A 23,412-nucleotide genomic window follows, 5' to 3' on the forward strand; every position below is an offset into this window, starting at 1 on the left:
GGATAGAGCAGTAAAACATGTGACAGTGTCACAACATTATATTAAGGTTTTATATAACAGTTGCAATAGCCATCACAAAATAATCTACTTTTATTAATCTTAGATTCTGGACAATCTGGTATTGTTTTTCTATTAAATAGATGGATTGTAGGATTTTATTAATAAAATTAAAAAAAAATACATATTTAAGATTCTTTCTATATAGATTAATTATTTTTAGGTCATGAATCAAATTTGTGATATTGTGATATTAACTAAGTACACAAAACGTGTACAAAAGTTAAGTTTAGTTAATAATCACTTTGAGAGCTGCTGTCTGTAGAGCAAAAATTCAACCCAGATTATATTAACCTAATTAATATTGATTTAATTTTTAATTTTCACTCAAATTATGATCATATTTTACACCCCATATAATACATTATGCACCTCAATATTTAAGTTTTTGTTGTTGTTGAACAAACACTCAAGAGAAAACATCTGGATTCATGTTTTTATTTTCATTTATATATGCATTTACACGCATATTATAAAGCAAATATACAAATACCAAGCTGTTCTGAACAAGTTAGAAATCAATCGGCCCTAGCCTCTGAAGTAATATTCGTACAGATATGGGCAGGAAGGCTCAAAAAAAAAGACAAAAAAAAAAAGAAATAAACCACTAAAGAAATAGAAGGAAAAACAAAACAAAGCAGCTTGTGGCATTGGATCAGTCCCGAAAGATTTACGGAGCAGCACCAGAACGGCAGCGAGAAAGACGAATAGAAATCAACTCTTGAACTAGACCCGTGCGCTCACGGCACGGCTGTACACGCGTGGACAGAACTAGGATGAACAGTGCAAACACACGGGTCAGAGCCTCGAGTCCGAGGAGGCGTCTGTAAACTGTGAGTGTTGAAGTGTGCAGGGGTCACAGGGGTGACGAGTCGTCGTCGGTGAGCCTGAGTGCTGTCTTTGGTAGGCGGTCGGTTGTGTAGTCCCCGACCGTTTAACAGGAAACCATGCCACGCCGCCTCGCTAACATTCAATTCAGCCTCATCCAATACATCTGATTTCATAAGACACAAACCGGAGGAACAAACATAGTTCTTCGATGATCCAAAAGGCACCATGAGTCAATACAGATACAAAAAAAAAAAAGAAAGAAAAAAAACCACTTAACTGGTTGAAGACCTAAATGTGATTACCATCATAGCCTTTACAATGCAAGTAGTTTGACTTTTTTTAAACAGGATGCAAAATCTTCTGAATCATAAATACAAACCCTTTGCATCCATAACAGTTGTTCTATTGAGAATTATTAGTGGACTTGGCTTTGTAAGAACAATTTTTTTTTTTTTTAAACATGCCAGACTTGCTTCTCCTCATAAATGGGTTTGGTCAAGGGTCCCCATCCTACCAGCAGGGGGCGCGACACAGCTTCATTCAGCTTCTCACTGGCTTTTCAACTCAGAAGCAGCACCCTGCACAGGGCTTGAACATCTTTTCCCAAAAATGGAAAATGAGCAGTGACACTAGATGAGAAAAATGAAAAGAATCCCAAGAAAATTAAAAACACAATCATGTACAAGAATCATTGCTGTGAAAAGGGAAATCTACTATTGCCTGGTCCCTTATGGGCTCATCTTGTATGAATATCTCAAAAAGAGCATCAGATTCCCCCCTGACTTCCTTGGTGCCTTTGAATAGATGTAGATTCCTTCAACTAAAGCTATATGCTGGGTAACTGAGAATATATGAGTGTATATGTGTGGTGAAGGTGCGTACGAGGGGTCAATCACATGGAATCTGTCAAGAACAAGTCATGGTCATATTTCATCCCAAAATCACAGAGCAAGAAATTATATTTAAAGAAAATGAAGCCAATTTGAAAATAATAAGATTTTTTTTTTTAAATCATGAAAATTAAATGTATTTCCCCTTCTAATTCTCATGACCATAATGAAAAATAAAATCCCATTCTTATTACTGTAATGCAAATTTTTTTATTATTTATTTAAATCACGGTAGTATTTATTGTACTGCCTTTATGCAGATTTAAATAATTGTTTTACAGTAATACAGAAAAATACTGTATTATAGTAATAAAAAAAAAAGCTAAATTTCAAGAGGAAGTAGTACAATTAGTACTTAAAGGAACAGTCCACCAAAAAAAAAAAAAAATTGCCATAATTTACTAGCACTCAAGTTGCTGTACGACTTTCTTCAGTGGAATACAAAAGAAGATATTTTACAGAAGGTTAGGAACCAACTTCAATTATAAGTCAATGGGAACCAAAACTTTTTGGTTACCAACATTCTTCAAAATATCTTTCGCGTTCTGCAGTAAAAAAAAAAAAAAAAAAAAATCATGCAGGTTTGGGTGAGTAAATGACGACAATTTTCATTTTTAGATGGACTACGCTTTTAAGTACCATGAAATTGTCATAATACAAACAAAAATTGTCATAATACTTAATAACTTGTCCTAAACAGAGGCTTCATTCATGTATGAAAGGAATGATTTTTTCCCCCATTTTGATTCTTTTAATTTTGGGATGAATAATGAGCAGGACCCATTTTGTAAGATTTATCCATGCACATGTACTCGTTCCTCACTGGGGAGGTGATTCATCGCAGCGACCCTGAACACTGAAATAGAGGCATGTGTGATTGACAGCTACATCATCATCATCATTATCATCAGTAATCAACTGCCCTACATTCATCCGTTGACCTTCTGAATCTTATCTGAGCTTTAGTCTAACTGTATGCACAGACACAACCTGTCAATCAAACGGTAACCTTTGGTCACGGTCAGCTTACTTAAAATTCGAGGCAAATCCTGCCCTTGACTAGTGTAAATAGTGGCCTTCCATCTCCAACATTCGAATTATCAACCAACCGGGACGTTAAACCTCCACGAAACCCATACAAGCATTTAAATCTTGAATTCAGTGTGCAATCCTTGGTAATAAAGTGGATGTTGAGGTTAGCTGTGAAAGCATTTAGGTTAACTCAACCCGTCTGGTTATATCTCTGTTTGAATGCAGGCATTGCGCACAGGACTAGCTGGCTGAGGAAGGTTGTTATTGTGTTCTTTAGGCGAGCTTTGGCCCGCGTCAGCCGCACAGATTAAACTCACATTCTCCTCTGCAATATAGCACAGTGGACGTTCTGCTGCCCCGTCAGGGGTAAGAGGGGCTACCGCAGCTTGTGGGAGGGTCCCAGAGGCGGGGCAGTTTTCCAGCCGGTCGTTCTCGACCTCAGGAAGAGGGCTGACCGTTCCGCCTGTGTTGGGATGTCGGATGTGAGACTCGTAGCAAGAGGGTCTGCAGGCATCCAGGTCGGAGCAGCTGAACTCGGAGAAGTGGCTGGAGTGCGAGTCGGCCACAGACGGCAGGCTGCCGCTCAGGGAGGGCGAGTCCAACTCGCTGGAATTGGTGCTGCGGCGCTCTAGCAGCTGGGCATCCATGTCTTCGCGCGTCTCGTTGATCTTGGTGCCACCGCTCTTTTTGCGCAGCTTTCCTTTACTCTTCTTCCCGGAGGAAGAGGACGAGGTGGAGGATGGCTCCTTGGCCCAGCGAGAAGACACGCACTTGCCCTCGTGCGGACAACCAGAGGGGCAAACGCTGGCCCCGTGCCCTCCACTGCTGCCATCGTCCATACTGCTGCTGCCGCTGTGGTGCCTGAGCTTCCCCCGTTTAGATTCCACATCCACCTGCACCTCCATACTGTTCCCATCTCTGCTCCACAACAACAGAAAACTATTAATTACAGCCCAACTTCCTACAGGCCCTTATGTTACATCATTATTATTCAAACAGATTTGTTGAGAAGTCTCAAAGTGCTTGTAAACTACAATTCTGTCATGACAACTCTCACAGTGTGTGGCATGGTAATGGATATGACAATGTTAATATATATTTGGTCTTGGCGGAATAGATCTGCTACAGAGCAAGTACGGGACTTGTTACTGCCAATACATACAGGCACGCTGCAGTGAGCAAGTAAGACATGCTTCTGCTGTACAATATAGCATACATGAATTACCCATAGCAGATCTATACAGGTGGAGGGTTTCTGAAAGCACGCTGCACTGCTAAGGCAAACGCTAACCAATAATTTGAAGGTTGAGCATGCCAGCTCACAAGCTACTGATACAGCAGGAACTAATCAGCTGTAGAAATATATAATTGCAAGTGTTTGAGTTAAGAATCTATTAGCCTGCACCATCTAGAGTTTCATTACAGAACTTTGCATTTAAATTCTTTCAGTTACATAAATACAGACCTGTCCAGAGGCAAGTAGGCATTGAGAATGGATCCAGCCATTGCTTTGGTACTAGCGTTGTCACTGATTGTCCCCAGACTGACGGTACCAGACTCCCCACTCAGACTGCAACGCTCCTTTTGAACATCAGCTTGAACCTCCAACCTGAGACAAACAAACAAATGAAAGGCTTTTTCACACCAACCTTAATGTTTGGCTTTTGGATTATTGCCGATAATAGGCTCTGTCAACAGCTAAAATGTATGATTCTTAGCAGTTTTGTTCATCATGATAATCTTCACAACTATGAATTTTGAAGCCTAAATACAATCAGCAGTAGTGAACAGCTAAACGTAGGCTATAATTGAACTACACATGCGGCAATCACCGAGCTTCCGTCTTTATAAAAAAAAAAAAATTTGTTTGGAAGAGCACGAAAACACAATGAGGCTGTGAAAGCAGACTAGGGAGTAGATGAGAAAAAGTGTTTTGCGTGAAGATGTTTAATGTCCCAGAGAACATCTGTATTCCCATTTAGCCAATTAAAGTTAAAACATCAAAATGTACTCGCATTCTTGCAGAGAGTAAGTATAAAAAGGTCTTTTTGGACTGGGTCTTTTGAATTTTAGTTCATTTTGCACTGACTTCGAGAGACATGGCCCTTTAAGGTATTGTTTTTGGCCAATAATTGAGCACATGACTTGACATGTAAACAAGGTGTCACTGACCTGTTAAAGCAGTTGACCATGGCACTTCCTGACAAGCTGCCAGTGATGCTGGCACCAGCAAGTGCCATTGTGCTGGCGTTCTCACTCAGGTTGTCTCTCATTGCTCCAATACGCTCCATGTGGCTCCCGCTGGCACTCAGGCTGCCCGTCAGACCCCCTACACTGCCCTCACCGATGCTGGGGTTATGCCTGGTCTCTGCTACTGAAGTGGTGTCTGTTGAGGTAGAAGGGGGACATTACAGCAGTTAATAAAAACTCTGGAGCTGTACTGTTGATTGTATTTTTTCCCATAATGCTTCAAACTTTTATTTGCACCTTCAAAACTGATTAGGCCCCTATGATTTCAGTGATGTGGAAAATGCAGACATAATCGTAGGACCTAGCCATAAAATGGAATTTAGCCAATTTTGGATGAATAAATGCTGGGCTGTATACTTCAAATCATGAAATGGACGTGTCTGTGAATATTGAAGCACAAAAAGACTGTTCTGCATGTCTCTTTGAATGTGGGTCTACTACATACAAACTCAAGCACACGTAACGCTCATGTTTTGTCAGCGTCTGCAGTCTCAATATATGAGTGAGGACACAAGCTTCATTTTCAGAGCTGCTCTGAAAGTCACTTCACCAGCATTTCACCATTTAATGTGATAAAACTATGGTCTCTGTGATTAAACTAAGGTCTTCATTACAACCCAGCTGGTTTAATTTAAAACTATGACAGAAATATATTACTATTATCCAGTAGAATGTACTTCTCAAAGTAATAATACAGTTTATTAACACATGATTTTTGTTTATGGAATATCAGTTTTAATTTAAACTATAAACCAATCACTTTGTTTGCCAAATATTAATTATATAGTTCATAAATTAGATTAATTAGACATCCTTTTGATTATTAAAATTGCACTATACATTATAAATTACATTATAAAAAAACAAAAACGGAATGCAGAAAAAATGTAAATGAAAATTTGAGAAACCTAGCTTACACTGCACATCAAGACAAAAGCTATTTGTTCCCAGCGTTATTTGAGCTTCATGGGAATTAATTGGCGTTTGACGGAAAAACAACAACTTGATCCTTGAGTATCAGTAGTTGTGTCTGGAAAAGGATAAAACTCAAGGTCTCTAGATATGGCTCACCTTCAAGTCTAGTGGAATTTACTTTACCCTGCAAATCGTACACATTTTAGCAAACTCCAGGAGAAGCACTTTAAACTAGAACACATTTCACACATTTGCATTAAGCCTGAGCAAGAAGTAGAGAAAGTGTGAAATGGGATAGACAAATCCTGGGGGAGAGACAACCAAGACAGACACTGTGAATGAGAGAATAACAGAGAGAATGCCAGATTCTGAAAGCTTTTCGACAGTGTGCACTCCATTACAAAGCTGTTGTGAACAGCAGTGTGTTTGCCTTCAGTGAGTTTCACTCACCAGTCACAGCAGCTCCAGTGCCCACGTTCATGTCGTTCTCATCATCAAACTCGATGCGTACACCTTTTCCATTCCCCGCAGACACGCCGCAACCACCGCTGCGGCACAGAGAGATGGGCACCACACCATAGACGTATGCCAACATGATGGGCACTCCTATCCCTATGCAGACACAAAATATAATGGTTACTCAATACTAGTAGTACAGCCACCTTTAAACCAGATAGATTAGCAATTAAACTAATTAACTAAAAAACTAACAGGACTTACAAGGCAGAAAAAAAGAAAAGTGTTAAGGGCCATTCACTCCAAAGAGAATAACTATAAAGTCAGTCAAAACGGAGGAACAATGTCGTTGCAATCACTTTCTGCATTTTTCCCCAGCTGATCAGCAATAAAAACATTGAATCAGCCAACAGCAAATCAGAATCCCCCTGGCTGTAAAAAGTGAGCATTGCAAACATCTGTGTCTGTTTTTTTTTTTAGTAGATTCTATGACCTTAAAACGCCAAGCTTTTAAAACTACTACTTTCTATTCAGGCTTTCTCAAGCCAGCATCTAAGTTTGTTCACAAACTCATCTAGTTATAGTCATTGTTCTTGGTTATACAGGCCTTTAGTATTACATTTGTAGTAGGGCTGTCAAATGATTAATCGTGATTAATCACATCCAAAATAAAAGTTTGTGTTTACATAATATATGTCTGTGTACGGTGTATAATTATTTTCTGTATGTAAATACACACACATGCATATATATTTAAGAAAAATGTGTTATTTATATATAAAATTTATATATAATATAAATTATAAATAATATAAATATATATACACAGTATACATGCAAATATTTCTTAACTATATACATGCATGTGTGTGCATTTATATATAGAAAATAATTATACACCGTACACAGACATATATTATGTAAACACAAACTTTTATTTTGGATGTGATTAATCGCGATTAATCATTTAACAGCCCTAATTTGTAGTCAAGCTTAATTTTAGGCTTTGGCTGTGCGGTGTAAAGGCAGCTATAATATAGCCAAGGATGATCAATAATTCAGCATGCAAATATTACAATGACATCACTGTCGGTTACATATTAAATAAAAAAGTCAATGGGATATTTTACATTTATTAATCTTTAATTTAGCCTAAAAAAAGTCTTCAGCGTGTTATCTATAAAACAAATTAAACGTTCTATTTAAGTCTCTATGTTAAGAAGGTAGGGCTGAATTAATTGTAACCATTTAATACTTAGGGTTATGGGTTCAGAATGGGGGTGGGCGATATGGCCAAAAAAAAAACTATAACTATCAGTCAATATCGATAATTAGCACGATAAATGTCAAATGAGGGCTCTACAGTGCGACCATTTCAGTCGCATTTGCATGTTCTAACGGGTGATATTGTTTCAAATCATAAAAAAGGTATGTGTTGCCTGATGACGCGTATCTTCAGCACAGCTTTTGACAGTAGCTTGAGTTGACAATAGTAGCAGCTTGAATTAGAATGCAGATGTAAATTTATGTTCATTAATAAAAACAGTAACATTGTAAAAATTTACTTAATTTTGATATGGTAAGATTAAAATATTCTGACTGTTTGAGAAATTAACCATTGGTCTTCCATAGTAGCATACATTTAGATCATGATAACCAGTTAAAACCATGCATATAGCACCTCAATAACATGGTAAAATGTTCGTATGAAAAATAATAGCCTAAATATATTTAGTATAAATGCAAAAATGCTATAGCTTAATCAGAAATACTGTAATTATATTCCATTACTCCTTTAATACATGTCTTCATTAATAAAATTTGATATCAATATCCCACATTTGCCAAAATACCATGGTGCAGTTAGTGCTACTAGTAACTACTAGCTACTAGTACAGTAAATCCATGTTAAATGATGGCGATTTGTAGATCGAAAAGCCTTCTGACAGTATCGTTGCACACAGTATTGCTCAGCGTTGAGACCGATCAGCGAGTAAACGCATCTGCTCTAGTAAGTCGAGCGGATAAATTGTCCGTGTGACGCAGTTCAAATGAGTAGCGCCGTTTGATTCCGCTTTATATCGAACTCTAGTAATCGCTTTATTTAGAAATTATATTGCGATAATTATTGTTTTTTCGCCCAGTCCTAGATCAGAACAAACAAATTAAAGTTCTTTAATAATAATACAAATCAAACTGCTGTAATTCAAATCAAAGTGACTCATTAGGGAGAAAAAAAGAAAAGAAATTGAGTCTGCTTACCAACAGTGACAGCAGCAACCACTGGAGACACAATCACTGACAATGTCACCCCGCCGGCGATGACAAGGTTCCTCTTGTGCTTAGAGATGTCCTTTCCCTCATAACGATTATGAATCTGAAGTAGATGGATTCAAAGAGTGAGTGAACACTGCTCATGCACATTCATTATTCTCGATTAAATTATGCTAGCGTTATGAGTAAGCAAAGTGTAATTTCCAACTTGATGATCTAACAAGAGTCTCTTGAAGATCAAACAAGGTGGATAAGTGTGTGATAAGACATGTAGGTCGTCATATTTCACAATGCACAGCTCAGTTAGAATTGAGGTCAGATAAACAGACCGTTGTGGAAATCCCTTCATAATGAAATTCAGACTGAACAGCACATATCTGAAGTGCTATTAATCATTGTAAAAAGTAACCCAGTTTGCAGTGAGTTCATCTGGTTCAGAGACGAGCTGCATATTAACTCGAACACGAAACCAAATCCTAAATGTAGGACACAAATTATACTTATTTGCTGGACATCAATCTCAAATCTATTAATACAGATGTAAGAATAGCAATTGCCAAACTGATTTCTACATGCTGGCACCATTCTAATAGGGTTTATAATAAGCAACAGTGTTTTTCTAGTCAGATCAAATGAAGGCCCTTTATTATCTTGTCATCATGACAAAGGAATTTGGAGAAACTGACTGCATTTTCTATGACAGCTCATTTTGTGAACCAAATTTAAAAGAAATCATCTGACGTATATTTTTCCTTAATTTAACCCATGCTATGTGCCAATTACATTACAAGCCTTAACATTACAAGTTAAGGTTGATAATTGTAATGGTTTTCTAATGATAAATTAGATTAGATAGAATGAGAAAAAGATTGTCCATGATTATCAGCAAAGCTTAGCATTCATGAAAGGTTTGTTGAAAATATATGCAGGCTTTGTACACACAGGCAAAATAAATTACAACATACAATGATTTTTAAACTCTTAAAAATAAAAGCGTATGGTTTAACATTGAAAGAAATTTCAATGACTATTTTTACAGTTATTCTATAATTTTTATTGAACCTTTTTATTTTACAATATAATAGCTTTATTAATTATTATTATTTAAACAAATTATTAATCATTAAAAAATATTTGAATTGAATTGGTCAGAAACAGTAGGATTGTGGTCTATGAAAAATATCATGTGGAAAGATATACATACACACTTGACTTTATGGTTACTGAAAGCATTAACAGGATGGACTACACTCAAAAACAAGTCTTCAGAATAAGATTTTTTATAAGATTTATAAGATTCTTTTTTTATTATCATTTATTTATTATGCAAAAGCACTTCCCTACAAATTATCCCAAATGTTTTCTAGAATCATTCATTCTTTCCAAATAGAACTATTCAATTCATGTATCTTTTGACATCCCAATATACATTGCATAAAAATTTAATATTGCAATGTCAGTTTTCAATATCAAGCATTCCTAATTGTTTTGTAATCCAAGCTACAAGTATGTAATGCCACACATACTGCACTTACGTTTGTATTTCAAACACTAAATGAAAAGCCAAAGTTTCGGCTTGAATGTATAAAATTCAGTAATCCTCTAATAGTTGTGCTATCGTTACGAGTTCAGCATCCTGCAGGATTATCATGATAGAGTAAACAGAGATAGAACGTTCAGTTCTCAGTCCTCTTATTCCACAATGACAGATACTCTCAGTTGTTGTAGAAGAAAGACTTTTGGCACCATGCTGACACTCATATAAAAGGACTTTCGCACCAGAGGAAACTTTTCATAGTTCCTAGAACTATTGGCAGAAGTAACACTTTTTGGCTTATTCGCACCGCAGGAACTGGAATAGGAACGATTTTAATTTTTAGGAACTACTTTTGGGGGAACTAAATTAGCTCCTACTTCAAAGTAGGGTCTAAACCAGCACAATAGGAACTACCAGTGACGTAAGTGTACGCTGATTGGCTGAACGCATGTCAAACACCGGCACCCAGCATTTAAAAAAAGTTCTCGGGGAACTATCCTAGTGGCTAGTTCCTATAAATAAGTTCCTAGAACAACCTGGTGCGAAAGCCTCTTATTACTTTGGCAACCAATGTAGATTTAGAAAATATGTAAAAATAAATAAAAAAGGGATCTGATTTCATAACTTGCAAAAATGTGTAGACAATTGATCCAAAAGATTAGGTTTGGAAAAAAACAACAATTGGGTACAGCAGAATTAAACCTTACTTTTCGTTCTCAACATTCAGAGATTATTTGGAGTAGTCACCCACCTTTCTACCCACATACACAGGAATCCCAATGATCATTGCAGGTATAGCAATGCCAGCAATAAGTGCAATGCCAACCGGAGCGCCGACAAGTGTCCCCAACTGCCACAGGATTTTCTTCTTCCTGCTCCAGGGCTTCTTACCCCAGAACGTGCATCCTGAAGGACTGTGAAAGAAACAGAGAAATTAAACCTTGAAATGTAACCTTACCACACACAAAAAAATAATTCTACCACCCTTTGGCCTTCATCTGTTCTCACACAGTGTCAATAATGCATGATTTATGTCATTAGGCCTTATATTGTGAACGTTGCAGTGGTCTTCAGTACACTAACCTTAAGTAGTGCAGGTCAGAGATCTCCTTCATACACAGCCAGCAGAACTCACAGCCACACACAGCGCAGGTCATGTGATTACAGCTCCCATCGTTCATCTTAATGATGTAGGCCGCACAGCGGGGACATGGCTTTATGTCATCGGCTTTAGGGACACAAGACACAGCGGTTAAAACCACTCCTCGTTGAAATGTATGAGATTTGAAAACACAGTATGTGATTTTATAAGGGAGAGATGCCATTTTCATTCTAGACAGCATTTGACTTGTTTAAACTGATTGATTGATTTTAGAGCAGTGATTCCTCAACTTCATGAATCAAACTTCAGCGAGGCCCACATCTGACATAAGATATAGCACCAATAAAACAGACCAAACTTTGATGTCAAGTGGCCATGGGTCTGCACTGTGTTAGTGTGCGTTTTGTGGGCTTACTAGCAGCGCCGCTCTCCTGGCTGTAGCTGAGTGACGATGATCTGAAGGGTCTCAGACGGAGGCTCTGAGCTCTCTGCTGTCGGGCGGCGTCACAGGTCTGATTTGGGTGCCACAGCTGTTTACAGTGGTAACAGAACTCCGTTCCGCAGCCCTCACGACCACACGTGATCTTTGGACAGCTGGCACAACCGAAGGCAATGACTGCATACCTGTCAAATCAAACAGACAAATACTTTCACAGCTATACACGAACATACTAGAAAAGATGCATTAGCTCATACATATCTGAGGGCACCCATCTAGCAGGAAAAATCAAGATCAACATTAGTACGATTACAGTAAACTAATAATTAGTAAACTAATCATTCATGTTTGTTCATTATCCCAAACAAATATGCCATGTTACATAACTGCAGCTATCTGGTAACAGCATGGAGTCTTTTTGACCCATCTAGATTAACAGCCCCGCTAATTCAAACTGATGGCATCATCAATTACCGCTGGCAATGGCCATTGTGACCCGATCTCTATTAATGAGAACTTATTAAATGATGCTGGAAGCTGTGCTTGTCTGCAAGGATAATGGTTGTTGGAAAGTCACAAGGGGGCAGATGGAGTGATCTGACAGAAAACAGTGACAGGATCCCTATGCTAACTGATGTGTGTGCTAGACAGAAAAAGTTGCATAAGAGCCTACAACAGTCCTTGTAATGTGATAAAGGACTAGAAGCTGAGAAGCTTGAATGTGCGCAACAGGATCAGTCAGTTATTCCAGCAACAAATACGACATTATCTCAAAACCTCATGAAAGAGTCTTATGTTTGCATGTGGACTGACATAATTACACAATTTAATTTGATACAAAAGAAGCTACAACTCCTTGGTGCAAACCAGATGCCATTTGGTGAACTGGTCGGTTTTCAGCCTGAGAAACACCATGACATCTGTTTCCACAAACAATGTGGCCTTTGTCATTAGAGTTTGCCATTTTTCTAGAGGAGTCTGAGAGTGTAAGAGTAAACACAATGCTGGAGACATAAGACACCCCTGCCTGATCTACAGTCAACCCTAACAAAAAAAATAGCAATGTCAAAATAAGGATAGTGACAGCACAAGAACAAATGTCACAGTATGAAACATGGCACAAAGCCTTTCCACTAAACAGAAAATATGTGCAAATTTTTAAACATGTCTTCCAAGACTTTAACCTTACCCAACCTTAGCCAGCCCTGTAGTGCAACAATGCAGAATCAATGCAACTCAATCCGTCTGCTATTCACATTAACTATGAACATGCTCTACTAAATGTCTGACAACCAGAAAGTGTCTGAAAAGTATGGCTACATAGTTTTATTTTTTAAAACCTCAAATACTTTTTGCTTAAAGCATTCAACATTCCTTTAATTAAATATAAAGGTCGCTTGCTTTAATACTGTTATCTAAAGCAGGGTTTTATAACCTGGGGGTCACCCGAGTTCTCTTGTAGCTCTTTTCCACCAGAATAGTTTGCGTTCTTGAGCCAGAGCCGGTTCTCGGCCAGGCAAAATGGAGCCTGTTGAGCCGCATATTTCCACAGACTTGAGGAACAAACAGTGATGTAATGCTGCTATGTGTTGTTTACATGGCTATAAGGAATCTAAAATCAAACAGTGTGCATCCCGGTGTTTGTGCAGGCAGTGTGGCTGTTCACAGTAGCGAGAGTGATTCTAGCTTATCGGCAGCTTACCTCTCTTGCACGCACAGTTTTATATATTTAGATATAAAGAGCAATGTTCTGGCCAGGAATCCCCTTTTCTTCAGCAGAGATACGCAGAACAGATCAATAACGCACGCACAAAGTCCAGGAACCGGAACCGTATCGTTGGAAAATCTCTCTCTGATCACCCCTCAAAGCATACCACAATATATAACTGCAACCTGCCATGACACATTGACTAGTTCTTGTTTCCTCCATTCTTGATGGTGCTTTGGCACGTTTAAAAAAATACCTAGAAAAAGTACCTAATTTATCTAACTGGAAGAGCTCTTTGCCAGACACAACAGACATCCTCTAAAGCAGAGGTCTTCAACCCTGCTCCTGGGGACCCACTGTCCTGCAAAGTTTATCCAACCTGCTTCAGCACACCTGCCTCTGAATTTTCAAGTGATCCTGAAGAGCTTGATTAGCAGCTTCAGGTGTGTTTAATTAGGGCTGGAAATAAACGTTGCAGGACAGTGGGTAGCCAGGAGCAGGGTTGAAGACCTCTGCTCTAAAATGACAGGTTAATAATACCTGCTGAGAAAATAAACAAGTGTAAACGATTATCAAAAAGGACAAGAGAAAAAGGCAGCTCAAAATGTTGTGTTATTCAAACACAGGGCACAGCTGGATGCAGATCTGAGTGCTTAGCATGACAAGAAATGCTGCCAGGCTCTCCACTGGCCTGATAAAGACTCCATTCAAAGTGACAGTGTCACCAGTGTCAGGCCTTCAAAAGCGCTGATCACAATACAATACTGTGCCTTTGGCTTGTGTTAACTTCAAGATGACGTCCCAGACAGATCTGGCTCAGAGTGCAAGCTGATCAAAAAAAGAGAAAAGCTGAATCCCTGCCCAATTTCACAGTGCTCATTGTAAAAGTCTCTGGGGCCTTTTTAATAAGAACATTTACACTAATGTTAAAACCGTTGGGGTTAACACTTATTTTGAACTTTCTATTCAAAGAATCCTAAATTATCACGGTTTCTACAAAAATATTAAGCAGCACAACAGCATTGATAAGAAATGTTTTTTTGAGCAGCAAATCAGCACATTTATGAAGGATCATGTGACACTGAAGACTGGAGTAATGGCTGCTTGAAAATTCAAACTGTCATAAGGATAAATTACATTTTAAAATATATTCAAATAAAAAAAAAAAAACACTATTTTAAATTGTAATTAATAATAATAATAATAATAATAATAACCAATATTACTGATTATGTATTTTTGATCAAATACTTGCAAGTCTTGATGAGCATAAGACTTTTCAAAAACATTTTAAATTCTTACTGAGCCCAAACATTTGAATGGTAGTTTACATTCATGTATACTTTGACAGAAACATTAAGAATGTAGCTTAACTATGTGAAACCTGGTGTAGCTTAGCTTAATTATAACTGTGCATGTAAACATACATATTGACACTTCTAAAGTCAATTTAGGTAAGAGGCTGTTTATAAATGCTTACACACACACACACAAAATGACCTCTACACTCGCACATCAAAACAAACAGACCACAAATAGGCAAATACACACAACATGCAGACATGGCAGCTGAGGCAACACAAAGGCAGCTGTGGCAACATCACAGCCATGCAGTTAAAAACCAAAGCAGCGATTTAGACCTAACCACAAAAAAAAAGAAAAAAAAAGAAGTCGTCGTCATGAAACCCCCAACTCCCATCATGCTGCTATAGCAACAGGATGTTAGCAGCATTGTCAAAGTCCCTTTTCAGGCAAGTCATTTCACTCGGCAGCCATCTTTGAAACGCCTCTCAGGCAGCTATTTCAGTCATGCAAGTGCAGCTCCCATCTTTGAATGGGGAGTATCAAATTCTCCAAAGCTATTCACCAAGCTTACAATTCAATTTCATATTTGAAATCACCAATGAAATTGATGAAATTAAAACTGTATTATAAATGTAGTTTAATATGTTCAAAAAGCATAAAAAAAGCTTATTTTTCAGTCTAGAGCAGCCAATGCACATGTGCAGTCCTAATACTTATCGCAATATTTAAAGCCAAAACAGTGTTAATATTGTTAACGAAAACTATGACGAAAAATGTTCGTTGACGACCTTTTTTCCCTGACTAAGACAAGATGAGACACCCACGTCATTAAACGATAACTGACTATATCAACACACGCAATATCGTTGAATATCGAGCTTTTCTGTTAATAGAACACGTTTTCTACCCGGTCTTTTCAATAGTATCTGGCAACCATGCGCTTGCGCACGCGCTCTCTCTATGCTGCTGAAGCGCTGATGATCTGAAAACACAGACAAGTAAGCTGGAGATCAGCGATCTTCATTTGAGATTTTCATTCATCTGAGAAGTGTCATTCAGTCGGTCTGTGTTCGATCACAAGCCGCTTGCGCTGTTTGTGCGACTAAATCTGCGATCAAAATGCAGGCTGATATCCAGCAGTGTTTTTAATGTTGATCATATTATTCGAGCAAGAATAGGGTTGCCAACTTCTGGAAAGGAAAATAAGGGACAATCGTGGTTCTTTATAGGAAAATAAGGGACCGAATAAGGAACACTCAAAATATTTGTTCTGTACATAGTACATGTCACTGCAGTGTCTGCAGTTAAGTATGTGTATAAAATATGTATAAAGGGTACACCTGAGATTTGGAGTCAGATTGCAGGGGGAAAATGGGCAAAAGCACTAGTCTACTTTTGTTTTTTGACCAAAGTTTGTAGGCTATGCCTGCAGCCTGTACCTCAAATTAAAGAAATCTTAATATCCTTTTAGATTCTAATTCTTAAACTTTTCTTTTGGTTTCTTAATTTCTAAGGCCCATGAGTAACACATCGGTACACATTTTCAATGGTTGCACATTTTCTGAAAAACAAATAATGTTGAAACTAGAAATGTATCTCTTTTTTTTCTATAAACAATTAAACATTCCTGAGTGCCACAAATAGTAGCCTATAGGCTATTTTTCCAAAGTTTGTCCCTGTAACTGTAAAAGTATCTCAATATCCTTCTATATACTAAGTAAACTTTTTAAGGCCCTATATGGTTAAATTATTGAATTATGTCTAAAATTATTGAATTTTACCCATTTTCAACATAGGCTATAGCTACACCAACGGATATTATTGTAAATATCATCAACCTCTATTCAAAACGATAAGCTTAAAAGTAAATTTTTTTTGGTCTGTCTGTCAGGAAGATACAGAGATGACATGGCATATTATTTAAAAGCACAATAAACTGGATGCATTTAGACAATGGCACTTTTTTGAACTAGGCCTATATGTTGTTGCAACCATGTATGAATAAATGAAAAGTGCATACTTTCCAGATAAAGAGAACTTAGATGATTAGTATGGGCTGCTTTTTAATGCTTGAGACTTTATTGGTTATTTTGTGTTTCAATAACGCGGCCAAGAATACGCTACAAGTTACTTTAATGAAAATGTTTCTCTCTATTTAACATTAACTTACAGTAACCTAGCCTAGTAAAAGACGACTTCCCTTTTTAATCACGTCTTCCCTCAGGTAGATTATGTGCAGTCGCCCAAACTGATTAACGTTAGCCGGAATCAAAACACAGACAGTGAAAGAATCCAGCCAAGATAAAAAAAATAAATAAAAAAATGAAATAGAAAATTTAAAAGCAAAAATGCAAAGTTTTAATAAAAACTATAATAGTATCTAAAAGAGCACTGCTGTTGACCTATATTTGTTTTTTGACCTGGCACTGATTTCATGCATGTCTGAGCTTGGACAGTAATGATCTGTCATAGGTCCATGCTACACATTTTTGTTTGCAGAAAGTCTGCATATATACTACCATTCAAAAGTTTTTGGTCAGTAAGATATTTTTTGAAAGAAATTAATACTTTTATTAAAAACAAGGTCACACTGGATTAAAAGTGTCAGACATTTATAATGTTCAAAAAGATTTCCATTTCAAATAAACTTTGTTCTTTGCATTTGTCGTCTAAATGTGCACTTACCCGCAGTCCGGAGCAGGGCACCAGCGGCAGTCAGGGTCTGCCACCAGCCAGCGGCGCAGCATGAACTCCTCGTACTTCTCCATGAGCACACGGTCATTGAGTATCATGCGGATGTCGTGGGGGTTGAAGCGCTCTGAGCACTCTGGGCAGCTGATGTTGACCCTGCTCTCAGATATCTCGATGCGTAGATACTGTCGAAGGCAGTCGGCACATGAGCGGTGGTGGCATGTCATGATGTCAGGGAAACGGTCTCTGGTGTGACGCAGCAGGCACAACGGGCACTCCAGCTGCTCAGAGGTGGAGGCTGAGGATGAGGAAGATGAAGATGAGGTGGAGGCCACACCGGGTGCAGAAAGTGCAGAGGCGTGGTCCTGCTGCTGGCACATTTCTGAGTGCACGCTCTCCACACTAGCGATGCCATCCACTCCAGCGGCTAGTGCCCGTGATTTACGAGATTTGGGCTCCCCACAGCGACGACGGAACAGTGAGCGCAGCGAGATGCGGCGTTTTTTAGGCGTCTTACGTACAGAGGGCAAACTGACAGATGAGGCGGCAGAGGGAAGGTCCCTCTCGGACCCTTGCTGCTGCTGATGCAGGCTCATTTCTCCAGAGGAGGCACTGTGGTTTCCAAAGGACTGGGAAGCTTCTACAGGGAGGGCAGGGAAGGAAGAGGAGGAGGGGGAGGGAGGGGAGAGAGAGGGAAAGGGGGACAGGGTTTTCAGAGGGGAGCGCGGAGTGTTAAGACATGGTGGTGAACTCTCTGCAAGCTGCTCCCTTGAGCCAGGCAGCTGAAGTTGAGACACACGTGTCAGTTTGGAGTCACCAGGCTGGATCTCGACCTGATCTGTGAGAGAAACAGAGACAGAAACTGAGTGAGACAGACTGCACATCTTACACGGTGGAAGACAGAAGACCTCATTCGATTCTACATCATTTTCAGATGTCAAAGCATTTATGACTACAATTTTTGGGGAAAGTTTATGTGGGAGTGGGAAAAAGGAAGTGGCGTGAAAGCAATCATTTGAAAATTAAATAAATTGTTGACATTTACTCATATCATTTCAACTATAAGACTTTCTTCAGTGAAACAAAAGATGTTTTGAGAAAGTCAATGTGCACCAAATCTGTTTAGTAACCAACATTCTTCAAAATATCGTTTTATGTTGCACAGAAGAAATAAAGTCACAAGTTTGAAACGACACGCACGTGAACAAATGACAGTTTTCGTTTTTGGTAAGCTGTTCCTTTAATGCTGCTTAACCATTTTTATACAATGTCACTGTAGTAAATGATTTGCTGTACACTGAGCAGTTGGAGTGACGTTCTTTACCCAGAAATGAAAAGGTATGCATAATAGATAATGTAATTCCAGCTTTAAATCTACTAGAAATTAAATTGATTTGATACAGCAGCCCTGATAATGATGAGGGTGTGGTTACTCACCAACTGACGGTAATATATTTACACACATAAACAATATAAAATCGTGTTACAAAACAGAATTGGGTATAGAAACACTAGTACACATACTTATGCATAGCAATAGTTCGGTTCACAAATTTCATGTGAACAGCAAGTTTAAAGGTTGAAATTGATTCCTGCTGTCTGAAAACACATTAAAACACTGCCAAGATGAGAAGAACTGACTCAGTGGAAAAGTTGATGAAAGGCTGAAAACAGCAAGTTCACAGTAATGAAACCATTACAAAAAGACTGGAGAACCACTTTTGAACAGGATGTGACATCACTGATACTGTACGGGATAGAAGAAACTATTGCGTGGCAGTGAAAGCCACATAAACCATGTTAAGGAACCTGAGACAGACCAGCAGAACAGATTGTGACCGGAGAAGAGAATGAGAATCCTTCTCGTCATTCACAGAGAAGTTCTTCTCGCCCTGCCTGCAGGCCTTTCACACTGTTGTAGGTATACAACACATCTGCACTGCCTCAAGAGTTCTGAGAGCTCACATTTCAGACCTCAACAGTAGTGATGATGAATCAAGGTGAGTGATGAAGAGTATCAGTCTCAATTGATTAGCACAAAGACTCTTAAACCAAATGAGGAAGAGACACTCGACTGACATGAATCATCTGAGCTTCCCAAAAATGCTGCGGTCTGTCACATGAGAGCTGAGAGGTCATAGGAATAAAAGGTAATTTACTTAATGACTCACAAAAATAAAAGGCGTTTTCCCACACACTCTCTTTGGCAGTGTGCACCATCTGTTTCTCTCTCTTATAATCTAAGACTCTGCTGCTTCTAAGCCATACCAGAAATACTTCAACCTCCTTGAGCAAATACAAACACACACTTTCCAGCTGTTTTTTTTTTCCACACTCTCCATTCAAAACACACTAGAGTATTTGCTCAGTTTCTCAGTTTGCTCAGCAAGCAGATAGTCAGCCAAATGAGTCCCACTTTACAATTTGATAGAAACTGTGATACACATTCCCACAACAATTGTTCTAAGAATATTCCAAAATATCCAGTGAAATGTGTTTGAAATTAGAATTAGTTTCCCCCAAATCATATGCTGAAATGAGCATCTCTAAGGTACCCGGATATGTGCAGATCCATGCACACTCAAATGGCTAATATTGCCAACAACCTATTGTGCTTTGGAGGAGGATTCAGTTTAGCGTTCTGAACAAACAAAAAGTACTACAAACTAGAGCTGCCCCATAGGAGTCAACTAAATGTTACTTGGTTTGGTCTAATATAGAGATGCACCGATTGATCGGCTGGTGACCGGAATTGGCCGATTTTCACGTGATCGGCCGTGACTGGCGACCGGCCGGTCAGTCTGACAAATGCCGATTTTATGCCGGTCAAATGCACTCGGGCGCCGCATGATTAACATCGCGTAACATCAGCATCACACGTGCACACAGAACAAACATGTAGGAAACCTCGTGAATTACGTCCGTTCAGACCGCAAGCGCGTATTTTTTTTCGCCGTGCATGTTAATCAATGAGTGCATTCACAACGGGAGCAGGAGCAGCGCGTGAGCGTCAAGCAGGAGCGTCGCGAGCAGTTTCGCGAGCACAAGCGCATGTTTCGGCGCCGAGTCTATTTGCTGCACTGCTCACGCTCAATTAAAGGGAAAGCACACTTTTGATGGACAAAATAGCCTAAATAGGGTTTCACAAAAAAGTGCCCAAAATGCACAGAATTTGCGTGTTTTAACAAGAACTGGAGTAGGCGATGTCAGAAAAGAAGACTAATATTTATAGAAAATGTACCCATTTAAACTTGTTTTATTATTCAGTTTGTACAAGTGATTGCAATAGCCTAGGCCTGTGTGTGTGCGCTTTGAGAAATATCTTTATACTGCAAGGCTATATTTATTTTATTTTTTATTGATATATTATTTTATTGCCATTCCCTGTTTTGATACAGATGTTTAGTTTGCTAAATACATATATATATATAAAAAAATTATTGGATATTGAATGTGAAAAGGAAATGGTTCTTCCATAACACTGCACTTCAGATGTGTGTGAATTACCCACACCTGGAGTAATTTATATAGTTCTATTTTATAGTGTTTATCTGTTCAAAAAAAGATGTACTATGCAAATTGTAAAATGTTCTATTACAGAAAAGATATAAAATAAATATTTGTGTGTGCTGTAAAGTGGTTAGAAAAAATAAAATCAGAATCGGCTAAAATCGGTAGGCCTATCGGCAGGTCAAACTTAATGAAAAATCGGAAATGGCCCAGAAAATTGTAATCGGTGCATCTCTAGTCTAATACATTCGTTGGTTGATCACAGAAGAAGAAAAAAAAAAAAACACTTCACAGAGCACATGAAGTGAGCCATTTGGGAAAGGGCCAATACTGTTTGGTTATTATCAAAGGGCCTGTGCACAGCATATTGAAAATATTCCACTACATAACAGAAAGTTAATGGCACATCCAATGAGATTTCAAATAGCCGATAAATGCGCATCTGTGATTAGTTTAATTATAAAGTTACTTTATTGGACTGGACGAAGAACTGTTCGTGACTATTTTAAATAATAAATTGTTGACTTTCATCATGTTGAAAGGCTGCTTTAGGGAGTCTTTACTGCAATACACATCTGGTGGCTTAAACCTTATATTTCACAACCAGGCAGCCGATGAGTCTCAACATTCAGTTAGTTGACCAGAGCAAGTTTTTGGGATCATCATTAACAACAGATGCCAAGAGCTCTGTGTGTGTTTACGTAATACAAGGAAACTGAGATAGATTGTTCCTGAATAACAACTGAAAAAGAAAACTTAAAATTAAACTTTTGCAAAAACATGTTAGGCCAAATATATATTTACATGTATTCAAGGCTGATTCCCTTTGTCTAAATTTGTCTAGATTCCCTATTTTTTTGCCTAAAATACACTTAATACCACTCAGGTAACCTGTCAAAACACACGTAAAGACACGTATGAACCCTTAAGACAAATGCCATGGCAAGCTGATAACATTCAAGAAAGATAAGATACCATTAACAGCCACAGTCTTGCACAGTACACTCATTTGCGGTGCATCATATTCCCAACACAAAACATACAGATAACATCTACACTGTTCTGCTCAATGGGTTTAGTCTAGTCCTGATAACAGTGACTGGTATGCGCAAACAGATCTTGCTCCCTTTATTCAACATTTGATGGTTGAGCTGCTAAAAAATAAAGAGCACACAATGAAATAAAACTGATTTGGTAGCTGCAATGCAAAACGGCTGACGCCGTTGAACACATTCCCACAACACACCTACATTGTCTAACCAGTATGGCATGCTGTTTAGACACATAATAACATTACTCAAATTTTTCGAGTCAATCAAGGACAATTTCCCCAAGACTGCAACAACTGTAAACATACATTTCTAATTTTTAGATCTGGTTCTTTTCAAAAACCCTTTTACAATTAAACTACATCATGAAATATTAAATCACATATTAGAACCCCAGGCACTGGTATGTCTATGGATGAAATGACAATTAAAGACATCAAAAGCATTAGCTTTTAATATTTGAGTACCGGTGCTTTTATGAAGAAAACTTTTTACAACGTTACAGTAAAAGAAAAAGTAGCGATGTTCCAGTGATGGGGGTCCTTGTTTACAAAAGGGGTCGGAGTTCATGTAAACACTGGAGGAGTTAATTAGGCTACATCTGGAAGAGTTTCACAGAAATTAATGTACTGGGTGTAAATGTTTTTATAGTAAACAAACACACAGTGCTCCGAGAGACAACACACAAACAATCCCGCAGGACTTGCACAACCACAATCTTTAACAACTCAGAATCTGTTTATAGCCGGCATAAAGGCCGCTAAACGGGTGGCTGACATGCAACTGTGATGGTACCAAATTTTCATGTTGCGATAATTGCTGAAGCTTTTGTCATGACATACGATATCACAATATGGAAATAAGTTACAAAAAAGTGTTTTCATACTATAACAGGTTTCATAAATATTAATTTAAAGAAATGTATAGCCTACATTAAACAGATTAAAGTAATAATCTGTTTCAAACTGATTAAATTGCAAAAGAATTATAGTCTAAATAACAACAGGTAACCCTTTACAATAAAGTCTCATTAGTCAATGCGGAATACTTGATTCTGATTGGTCAATTGCGCCATCCAGCGGTATGTTATTCCCCTATAACAACCGCTGAAAACGGATAACACGTGTGCATTACTGAAGTCAGCAGCGCTATATGCTAGCTAGGAACGTTTTTTCTTCGTGGAAGTTGTGTTTGGTGAGCTAATCAAATATTAAAACTAATATTAATAATCAAATCAATATTTTGTGTAGTTATTTAATCAAGTCATCCAGTATAGTGGACTCGCTCTCTCATTTAATTCAAATGCAGCAGCTGCCATTTTGGAACTATTGTTTTGTACACTGTTTGGATTACAAATATGGTAACA

The 23,412-nt window shown here is 38.3% G+C and overlaps 1 protein-coding gene across 2 annotated transcripts in view; it reads right to left on the reverse strand.

Annotated features, from left to right (window-relative positions):
• Positions 1-481: 481 nt before the first annotated feature.
• The window catches only part of rnf19a (ring finger protein 19A, RBR E3 ubiquitin protein ligase), a 31,834-nt gene continuing 8,903 nt past the window's right edge, over positions 482-23,412 (reverse strand). The window contains exons 2-11 of one of the 2 annotated variants that reach the window (XM_084423441.1): positions 17,482-18,325; positions 11,760-11,968; positions 11,326-11,470; positions 10,994-11,156; positions 8,694-8,808; positions 6,426-6,587; positions 4,983-5,196; positions 4,276-4,419; positions 3,128-3,728; positions 482-1,517 (exon numbers count right to left, since the gene is read on the reverse strand). In XM_084423441.1, coding sequence (XP_084279567.1) covers positions 1,437-1,517; positions 3,128-3,728; positions 4,276-4,419; positions 4,983-5,196; positions 6,426-6,587; positions 8,694-8,808; positions 10,994-11,156; positions 11,326-11,470; positions 11,760-11,968; positions 17,482-18,325 — 2,678 coding nt within the window. In that variant the 3' untranslated portion in view covers positions 482-1,436. Of the gene's footprint in view, positions 1,518-2,400; positions 3,729-4,275; positions 4,420-4,982; positions 5,197-6,425; positions 6,588-8,693; positions 8,809-10,993; positions 11,157-11,325; positions 11,471-11,759; positions 11,969-17,481; positions 18,326-23,412 lie in introns of those variants that run through there. The other variant, XM_084423440.1, reaches the window with a different exon arrangement.

This window comes from Rutilus rutilus (assembly GCF_951802725.1).
Source record: "Rutilus rutilus genome assembly, chromosome: 11".
NCBI classification, from domain to species: Eukaryota; Metazoa; Chordata; class Actinopteri; order Cypriniformes; family Leuciscidae; genus Rutilus; species Rutilus rutilus.